This window comes from Perissodus microlepis, chromosome 17, assembly GCF_051167445.1.
Source record: "Perissodus microlepis isolate ML-2025 ecotype Zambia chromosome 17, ASM5116744v1, whole genome shotgun sequence".
In the NCBI taxonomy this organism is placed as follows: domain Eukaryota; kingdom Metazoa; phylum Chordata; class Actinopteri; order Cichliformes; family Cichlidae; genus Perissodus; species Perissodus microlepis.
The window spans coordinates 25,762,476-25,773,020 of record NC_140477.1 but is presented as its reverse complement, the minus strand read 5'-3'; the positions used below and the strand labels follow the sequence as shown (position 1 = coordinate 25,773,020).

The window sequence follows — 10,545 nt, the reverse complement described above, 5'->3', positions numbered from 1 at the left end:
TGCCTTTATAAACCAGCAAGTTGTCAGGGGTACAGCAGTACCTGAGAAGGTCCCACCATGTAAATTTCTGTTGCACTGATGTGACACAATTTGGGGGAGCAGCGGGGCCCATCTAGTTGGATTAAATTTGGATACTAAGTGAAGAAATAGTTAGTAACTTCAGTAATGTTCAATGAATCTACTTCAGTTCCTCTAGTAAATGATTATGTTTTTTAGTTTGTATTATAGCGCATCCTCCACTCACTCTGAAAATAGTGCATTATTTCTGGGAATGTATTTCTCTCTTCCTGAATGGGAATGACAGTATCTGCGTCACTGGAGTGTTATCATTCTTGAACTTCTCTACATTTGCTACTGGTTATAGGCAGTATATTGTTATAGACTTACATGCTATCTGTCCTAAATAAACTTTATTACGATTTACAAAGGCTTTAACGACACCCTAACTTTCCCTGTGCCACCATGTTTTAATTTTGTGTGAAATGTTTCCTACTTTTTTGAATAGACTGCAATCAAATTTAGTCCAGATTTGCATTTTGCTATCACAATGACTTGTAATCAACCCTATATCAATCAGAAGTATTGTTAAATGCTTTCATTTAGGGTATAAGCAGATCAAGTATATTTTCATTTGCCCTAACTCTCCTGTCTTTAATCAGTAAATATTAATATGCTAACAAGCTAAATATAGATGGTGAACATAATTCCTGTCTCCCACTTCCATCTCATGTAAATTAATATGACTTAAACTAATTTGACAACAAATCCTTCATCCTCAAAACAAAGACAGACCATGTTTATTGTTTCTGGTTGCTATCTACCGTGAATGGTAATACCGGTACAATGGTAGTTAATCATCCACTAGCCCCTTTTCTTCTTTCTGAAATAAGAAATACATGAAGGAATAGTTCTCACATCTTACTAACATCAGCAGTTATCACTGGATTTGTTGAATACTGAGTTAAACCTAGTAGTGAACAAAGATCTGAAACGCCAGATTGAGGAAGAATAAGGAAACTGATATGAACTTACTTCTAGTTGTGGCTTCTGTAGAGAATCGCTCCATCCGGAGTCTGGAGGAAGAACGGACAAGTGCTCTGACACAAGCCGTAGGGCTACTGTTTATTTCAGATCCGAGAGAGGTGAGGAAGTGCTGCTGGCACCGTGCAGTCGTCCTTGCCGTACATAACGCAGGAGCAGGACGGGCTTTTAGTGTGTAACTGTCACCATCTGCGCACGTGAGAGCCACAGGGACGTGGATTGCTGACTGCGGACACTCTCTGTTCCTTTACTTGACGATGACTCTGCAGGCTGGTGCGCTCTGCTACTGCACTCTTTTTGTTTTACTTTAGCAAATAAACCAAAGATCGGATGCACTAAATTCCTTCTGTCGTGCGTAATAGCCGCGCGGTAAGGCTACGGTGACGCGTTTTGCCTTTCATCATTGAGAGCGAGGCAAGTTTTCAAAGGCACCGATGAGCTACTGTCGGAGTGAGACTTTGGCATCTGAGGGTACCTGTTGGAATTAAAAAATATATATACCAACGTTACTTTAAAGGGAAACTGGATCGGTCCGTGTTCAGTGGATTTTTTGCGCCTTGGTGACCCTCTTGTGGTGTGGTATGACGGTGGAAACGATGTTTTCATGCAATACGAGTGCCATAAAGGACTGGAGCTACTTTCTGTCTCAGATATTGCCTTTGATGAATAAAACTACAGCCTCCGCTTTGTCGATGGTCAACATCGACAAGGCGGAGGCTGTGACGACCACTGTGGTGACATCCTTGCAGCCGGACGGCGCCATGAGCGCGAGTAATCCCCCTATCGACTCCAACCATACCTCGGGCATGGAGCACGTCTTTCAGTACTCGTACTCGGAGAGTGACCTGCTGTACACGGACTATCGGACACCGGAGAGAGATCCCATGCCTCTTCCCAAAGCGGTGCTCTATCTGGTCATGGCAGCGCTGGTAGTAGTGGCAGTGGCGTATGCGATAGTTGGACACCTGGTCAAAGATGTGGTGAATGACTTCGTCGGTATGTGGCACCTACTGTGCTTATATGTGTGTGTTGAGTGTACATTCAGTGCCAGTGGGTTTACTATAAAGAGCGTAAAGCATGGAAAGGTGGTAAAAACGTTCATGTGTAATATCAATACATGAATTTGTAAAAAAAAATAAAAAAAAAAATAAGTGAGACTAAATTATCTCTAAATGTCAGTAAGACCACTAGAAGCCGTTAAAGGACTGTCCCTTGAGCCCCCTTTGAGAGTCACTTTTCCTTATTCTAGAAGAACTGCTGCTTGAAAGTGACACAGCAGCGCAGAAGAATCAAAATATCTTAAGGAATGCATGAAGGAAGTGACTTGGGGCAACATTGTTTATTAAAGGAATATCTACAAGAACTTTAGTGAGAGCACCCCCCGACACACACACACACACACACACCCCAACCCCCCAAAAACAAAAAATCCAAAATGATTGTAATGCAGATGTACAGTAGCTCTGCTCTCCTAGCCATTGACCTTGTGGAGGACAAACCACTGTCTGACAAACTCAAAGCTGCTGTTTTTTTTTGTTTTTTTTTTTCTATTTTTGAGGAGCTTCCTGTGACTGATACATAATATATGAAAGAATGAAACAATGAGTCTATTTTTAGGGCACAGACACTCAGTGCTGTCTTGATCTGATAGTCAGCTTCTTCCATTAAATTGTTTAAAGCAAAATGCACTTAGTAACTAAGTGATCAGGACAGAGGAGGATATTAATCAAGCAGCAATAGGGGGCCCTAAGGGGAGTATAACACACACACACACACACACACACACACACACACACACACACACACACACACACACACGTGTGTATATATATATATATATATATATATATATATATATATATATATATTTATATATTTATATTTGGCCTGGGTATGGCTAGTGAAGCTGAACTCAGCTTCCAAAAAAATCTGATTAATCACAGTTAATTCATGATTTAATGTCTGTGTACAGTTCCTAGGGCCAGGTAGTTTGGGTAGCTTTATTTCCATTAACAAATGAAGTCATAATTTAAAAACAGCATATAAAAATTATTTATGATATAATCTGGATATTATTTCTTTCATAATCTGAATGTTAACATAATTATAATATTAACAATAATATGTATCGAAAACCTTTGACTTTTGGGTTAAGCGTGTATGCTTAATTTCTTTCATTAATATGGTAATATTTCTTCTAGAAAAATGAACACAACTACTCTTTTCTTGTGATAATTTGTCTTGCTGTAAGGAAAATAGTTTGCAAATGTATATTAAATTCATATCTATACACTATAGCTATCACTTTCTTTTGTCACAACACAAAAACATGCATCACCATATATTACTATTTTTATGTACTTTTTGTTCTGGTATTTCCCATCACAAATAAAACAGGTATTATTCAACATTTACCACTTTTTTCTTTGCATCCTTTGTATGCATTTTAAGTGTCACGAATTATACTCAGTAGTACAGCAGAACTGTACTGGTCTTCAGCACCACAGTGGCCATGTTGGTGTGTTTTCATTACCTTTTATTATACCTGTTGTGTTCATATGATTTCTGTCTTTATCATTTCATAACACTCAGAAGGTAGTGTGCTCCAAATCTTACACATTTGTTCTGTTGCTCACTGTTTGCAGGTGGAGGCAGGTCGATTGTTGGGGAAGGTGACGGTACAGACACCAGTGAACCAGGTAAAAAAAAATGTCCACATGGGTCACACGCTGCAGCACTTAGATTTGCCACAGAGACACGCTGCCCCTCCTCTCTGTCTCCTTCACCTCACCTGAACTGTTCACCTTCACATGAACATTCAAACTGACACACATGCACTAACACAAACAGAGTGTTTGGCCTCCTGGGTATTTTGCTGAGGTGTAAATGTGGAGAATCTGTGTTGTGCAGACATTTTCCTTCTCACCACAGGAAGGTTAAAAAGACTACAAAGTCTCACAGATGCTCTCAAATTTGTCCCATTTCACATCAAGCCTATCATAGCATGCAATTACCTGTTCCACGGACAGCACAGCTCTTGTCCAGAGTCAAGGAGGAATGTCAAATTTGTTCTCTTTTTTTTTTCAACTAAAGCTCCAGATTTGCAAATATGCCTGGAGAAGCACACATTTTAAATGCTTTTTCATATTAGTATGGTAGAGTCCAGCTTGGTAAAAGCTTGGTAAAAAAAAAAAAAAAGAGTCTTTTATGCTTTTGTAGCTAGCAGAAGCAGTGATACCTGCTCTCCATCAGTAAAGTTCATGTATTTCTCTGCGTATTTAGTTTCAGAATGGTGTTTCAAATTGTAAATTGTTAAATGTGTTCTCCATTAAGCACATGGCTTTACCCCTGACTTCAGTAAATAAGTACTTAGCTGTCAATCTCTTGTTAAAAACTCGTCATTGTGCATCAGTCTTACTTTTTTTAATATGACATCTTTTGGTGCTAGCAAGCACACCAGCACCAAAAAAAAAAAAAATGGTGGGTTAGTGATGTTGGGCTAGCTAATATAAAATGTGTGCTACCTGGTGGCTAGCTACAGAACATAAAAACAGCTACAGAACATAAAAACAATTCAGGAATTTAATTGAAAAATTGAATTGAATTGAAAATTCAAATTTAACGGGAACATTTAGAATGAGCGTTAAATTGCTCTCAATAAAAGTGCATATTGAGGGTCATGAGCAGAGATAAACACCATCATATAAGATAAGCATTAAGAAGCCTACAAAAACACTCTAGAATTTAATCAAGAGAACATTTAAGATGCTGTGGGGTTTGGATTACTCACTGTGAAAAAGATTTATTCCTTAGTTTAATGACTACACTAAAATCTTAGTCAGGCTGACAGACTCTTTTCTGAAGTGTTCAAATATTTGCTGTTATGCTATGAGCTGTAGTGTACACTATGGGTTTTTATTCAATCTTTGCTTAAAGACATGCTGCACACAAATTTTGATTGTGAAGTCACATTCTTACTGACTAGTGACTTGTGATTGATACCAGGTTAGTCAATGAGCTACAGATATTTCTCCATGGTATGACCAAGATTTATAAAACATATTTAATGTTTTATTCAGAATGCCCCAAAATTCACCATGTGGTGGTTTTAGGATAAAATGAAGGTTTAAAGCACTCCTGCTTGTGGCTTTATTTTTCTGACCTGGAAGCTACGTCCATATTTTATACTGTCTCTGGTTCACTTTTGAGAATTCAAATACATTTCACTTACTTTGTCAGGTTTTAGTTGTCTGACATTTCAGCAGTTAATAGTACATAGTATGATGGGTTAAATTTGCATTTTCAAATTACAAACAAAAGTAACCCATTAAATAAAAGTTGACTTTTTAATGGAAAATGCATGAAAATAGTAAAGGTCTTGTTGAATTTCAATATATAATCAAGATAATATTTACAAGGCCAAAAGGTCATTTTTTTGTCTACAAGTCTCACACAACTTGATTCACAAGCTTGAACATGACAACTCAATAAAAAGAGGGAAATGTCTTAAAAATATGAAATAAATATGTCCTCTCCTGTGATAAAACTTGTCTCTAGAGCTCCATCAGTCGAGATTTGACTCAAAGAAACATACTTTACAGTATCTGTATTCCTCTTCTCAGGTTCATGACACTCTGAAGTCTCCTTTCTACAGTTCCACATCTCTGCTCAGCTGGGATTTAAAGTGATGATGTATATCATGCTAAAACACTTTTATCTAACCACATATTCCGATGGATGCAGGATGGAGGTTTCAGTATCATTTGTGCAAATTCTTTGACATATGGATAGGAGGAGCTGGGGATAGATCCACTGACCTGATTGGTAGATGACCCACTCTACCACCTGGTCCACAGCTACCCTGCTGGCTGCTAAAAATGCAGGACTTCCAAATAACACCTAAACTGCATCAGTTCAAAAATAGGCTTAGAATTTATTGATGATCAGATCAGATGAATCTAAATGGGAATTTTTAGTGTAGCATGCTGTTGGCTCACTTTCAGTTTTTTCTCTGTCACTTTGCAGCAGTCTTAAATGCATGATTTAAGAGGGGAATCTATGGGTCTGAGGAATCCCGCCCTGCCTTCTTTCAGTTCCTCACACTCACGACTGTCAGCTATAATCTCAGCTCCTAATCTGACAGAACAATGATTGATGGGTTCCAATTCAAAAAGGCTCCACCACACATGATGGGGCTGCTGTGCAGTAGACATCTACCCCCAGAAACAATTTTATGGTGCTTTGCCTCTAATGGAATTACAGAGGCTGAACCCATCACGACTTTTTGTTAGATGAAGTTTACAGCCTTGTTCAGTGCACATTATAAATGCTCAGCATGCTTGTTTTTGCCCCGTTGCAGAATGTATGGGTTTGCAGTTTATGCTTCCCTTCCACAAGGCATCATCTATGATGGTTTATCATAAACTAACCGTGGCACGAAAAGTGCTTATTAGCTTCACTTACACGGAGAGTTCAAGTTTCACACCTCTTCCTGTGAAATTCCTGAAATTGGGTTTTGAAATTACAATAATAAACACAGCTGTATTTCCAGGATTATTTAAGTGGGATGACACACAGCAAGCCATGGGGAGGGGATAGCAATTTGAGGTTGGAATTTGGGGATGGGTCGAGGAAATAAACTACCTGAAAATGAAAATGAAAAACTCACCTTGAAGGGTAAAGGACTTAAGGAATGGTAGGTGGTTAGGCATAAGAGTGGGAATTATTTAACATTTAGCTTAGGAAAATTATTATGATATTATGTTGATTAATATATTCTAATTACATCCAAGAAAGTTTGTGTAATGGTCTGTAAAAAACAACCATTGATATAAAGTATACCCGATGCATCTGTGGCTTGTAGAACCACCTTTAGCAATATTAACTTCCATCTCTCACATCATTGTAGGGGAATTTTGGTCTGCTCTTCTTCACAGCGTTGCTTCACTTCGTTGAGCTTGTTTTTACACGACTCTTTTGAGGTCCCACCTCTTTCTGTCCCTTTTCTTTATCTTTTCCTCTTATTCCTTCTCTTTTTTGCCTCCCCTCTCTTTTTCTAACCTGTCACTTCTCCCCATTTGCTCCAACCTTGTATGACGACACAGATACTAATGTGAATAATAAAAGAAAGAGAAAAAGGAAAAGACTTAGAAGAGAAGCCTGTAGAGAGCCTATAGACCTCCTCTTAGCAAAGCAAATGTGTATGCCACAGCAGGCCATTAAGACCACGATTCTGCTTGCTAAAACTGCCAGACATAAGAGGTTTATTAAAACAAACCAAAAAAAAAAAAACAGAGAATATGTTTATATTGAAAGGTTAGTATACATGTTTTAACTGAGTATTTATCTTTTATTTGTATTTAGTTAATTGCAATTCTGAGCTTTTTTTGGCATATTTTTTAGATTCTCTTACTGTGTGCTCAATTAATTCATGGATCTTTCAGGAATAGTGGTGACTGAAGGGATTGTTCAGTAGGTGGTGGTTTTGCATGTGAACATTACCTTCTTCAGGGAATGTTAGGTCAGTAGCCTAAGTGACAGTATGACGTACTAACAAGTACAAGTGAGCCAATTTGAAAAATGCTGAAAATATTACCTGAAGTTAGATCAGTAAGATCCCTAATCCTTCCAGGTATCTGCTTTGAACTATCAAAGTTCCCTGATGCCTTTCAAAGCAACACTATGACTGTCTCTATTTCAGACTGGGTGTTTGGCTCTCGCCGTGCTGCCAACCGCAACAAGACCGAGGTTAACTCAATCACCAACACCATGAATGAGATGAGTGAGAGGCCCCCGCTGGTGGAAATGAGCTACATATCCCTGAACCACACTAACCATCTGAGCTCCAACAGACAGGAGGAGGTAGTGGTCACCATAGATGAGACACTACAGCAGCAACCTCCAAACACTCCCTCTGGGACTTAACTGCAACCGTCTGATCTTCACTGAGAGAAATCAAGCAGCATCTTTGCTTGCTTTTTGTGTTAAAGTGGATTTACAAGTCTGACACAAATGGAAGCTTTATCCACTGTTTCTTCACCTGCAGGTGGCTGTGTAATGTTGGGCCAGAAGGTACTTGGAGGCATGAGATGCTGATGTTTGTATGTGACTTGATTCTTTTTGGCTGAAGTGACAGATGAGGGCAGCTACAGCTTGTTTGGACAAGCAGCCGGAGAGACAACTGTTATTTTTTCATGCTTAGTCCTCATCGTGCCAACCCTTTTATTTCTCCAAGTTACCCCTCATCCATTTAAAATGAAAACACCAATGCAAACAATATTTAATCGCTCTAGATATACAACACATGGTGGTCAGTGCTTATTGTAACATTTCTGATAGCAAAGTGAAAAACTTCACCCTCATAAGAACAGTTAGATTAACACTTTTGTCATTTTCGCTGAGGCTGCGAGATGAGGTTTTGCATAATCAATATAAATTTGTATCTCTTTCTATATGATGATACTGTAATTACCAAAGGCAAGTCTATCCCTAAAGATTAAATAAAATCATTTGGTAGTTTCATGGTATTAGCTTGATGTAAGAGGAAACAAGTGCTAAGTCACCTTCAAGAGCTCTGATTATACCTGCTGTCAACTCTCTAATCACATCTAAGCACTCATTTGAAGCAAAAAAGTGCATTGCTTTTAATGTTATTATTGGTTACATGTCACATGGAATGGCTTTTGTCAAAGCCTTTGTTTACCTTTATTACCTCACTGTTAAGGGCTACATACTGCTGCTGATGACACTGCTCACAGATACAAATAATGGGGCTTATTTCTCCTTTGCATGTGGTCCTTATCCTCTGCACACATGGATCTACTATAAACGGTGTCTTTGAAGGGTCTGTTCTACCTGAAAGTACTGATGTCAGAACTCCAATTTTCTCTCTCATTTATAATGGGTTTGAATAAAAGGTTCGAGGAACAGGCGTCTGGTTCACATCAACAAGACCTTAGTTTGTCCCTTCCCCAATCTGCAAGACTTTTTTTTAAGAGTCTTGTTCCTCAAACATGTTAATCACACTGATCTGTGAGTGTAAAAGTTTGGAAAACAGTCTGCAAAAAAACCCCCCCAAAAAAAGCAATAAAGCAAACAAACAAATAAAAAACCCATGCTCTTTCATTTTTTACCATGCTGTTAATCGCTGTATTCCTTTCAGATCATTAAATAAATACTCATTGGTAAAAGTATTTGTTTTGGGTTTTGTGCTTCTTTAATATTTTAATAGAGAAAAAAAATCTTTTTGTTATGTAACAAAGACAAGTATCATATTATGAGTGAACATCCATATACATCAACTCATATGTCAAATTAATCCAAATTTACAGAAATATATGACTCTGTCCTCTCTTCAACATAAAACACAGTGGTGACTTTAGAAAATTTGCAGTTAGGCAATGATTAATGCAAAAAAAGAGTGGGCGGATTCCACAAAAAAAATCAGCATTCTAGAGCAGCGGTCCCCAACCCCCGGGCCTCGGACTGGTACCGGTCCGTGAGTCGTTTGGTACCGGGCCGTGAAAGTTGAGGCTCAGGTGTGAAATGTATGGTTTTCAGGGTTTTTATCAGTTTTCAGCGTTATTTTGTTATCGTTTGTATCGTTAACTCGGTTTTCCTGGGTCTTTTCACGTGTGTTATGAATAAATCTTCCTTTTTTTCGGTACCGGTACTAGTTTTATTTTGTTGTATTTATCCGCGACACCTTAAAGGCCGGTCCGTGAAAATATTGTCGGGCATAAACCGGTCCGTGGCGCAAAAAAGGTTGGGGACCGCTGTTCTAGAGGACAAACAATGACATAAATAATATATAAATCCCATATAAATCTTACAATGCCATTTAAAAACAAACCTCCTACCATCTTTTCTACTGAAATCACTCCTTCCGCTATTTACAGGTATTTTGAAAAGTCATTATATCTTTTTTTCTGTGTATTGTATTACCAAAAATATTCTCTTGTCTATGGAGCACGACTCCATAGTTGGTTTTACAGACAAGTCTAGATGAATGGAGCTGGATGGCACAGAGGGATAAAACATGTAAGACTTTGGATACTCAGGCAGTGCTTAATGTAGGTGTTATCCTTATAGTAGTCTGTGGACTACATGCCCATACTAGAATATGTCCATACTGGCCTTTAAATTGAAACTCCTTCATGTTTTACTGTTCAACCTTTATTTCTTTGAGTCTATTTTATGGTGTTAGATTTTTTTTCACTTTCATTGAAATACTCAGAAAGGGCAGTCTCTGGGTAAAGAGACAACAGAATATAAATATTATTTCAATAGTCCTGTCCCAAAGCAGTAAAGCGTGTTTCTTGAATCAAAGGCCAAATAAACATAATTAATGCATAGTTTTAAAGATTTTATTTATTTATTTATTTATTTTACAAAATATAGGTAGCCACCAGTGCTTATCCTCAGTCTCCTAGTAGATTCACATATGAAATCAATTTGAAAATCCTAGGTGACTTCTTTCTTGAGTTATTGTATTCAATGGATTTT

At 38.1% G+C, this 10,545-nt stretch overlaps 1 protein-coding gene across 1 annotated transcript; it reads left to right on the top strand.

Annotated features, from left to right (window-relative positions):
* The first annotated feature begins 1,210 nt into the window (after positions 1 to 1,210).
* LOC146369741 (uncharacterized) lies at positions 1,211 to 9,233 on the top strand. Its single transcript, XM_084911165.1, has 3 exons — positions 1,211 to 2,037; positions 3,687 to 3,740; positions 7,742 to 9,233. The coding sequence occupies exons 1-3, from the start codon at positions 1,623 to 1,625 to the stop codon at positions 7,963 to 7,965; spliced, it is 693 nt and encodes a 230-aa protein (XP_084767291.1). The 5' UTR covers positions 1,211 to 1,622; the 3' UTR covers positions 7,966 to 9,233.
* The last annotated feature ends 1,312 nt before the right edge of the window (positions 9,234 to 10,545 follow it).

Bases quoted from the DNA above. Each gene is read 5' to 3' on its own strand.
- LOC146369741 (XM_084911165.1), top strand. From the start codon at position 1,623: ATGACGGTGGAAACGATGTTTTCATGCAATACGAGTGCCATAAAGGAC. The intron at 2,038-3,686 runs GTATGTGGCACC...CACTGTTTGCAG, and splicing joins TGTGGTGAATGACTTCGTCG to GTGGAGGCAGGTCGATTGTT. The intron at 3,741-7,741 runs GTAAAAAAAAAT...TCTCTATTTCAG, and splicing joins TACAGACACCAGTGAACCAG to ACTGGGTGTTTGGCTCTCGC.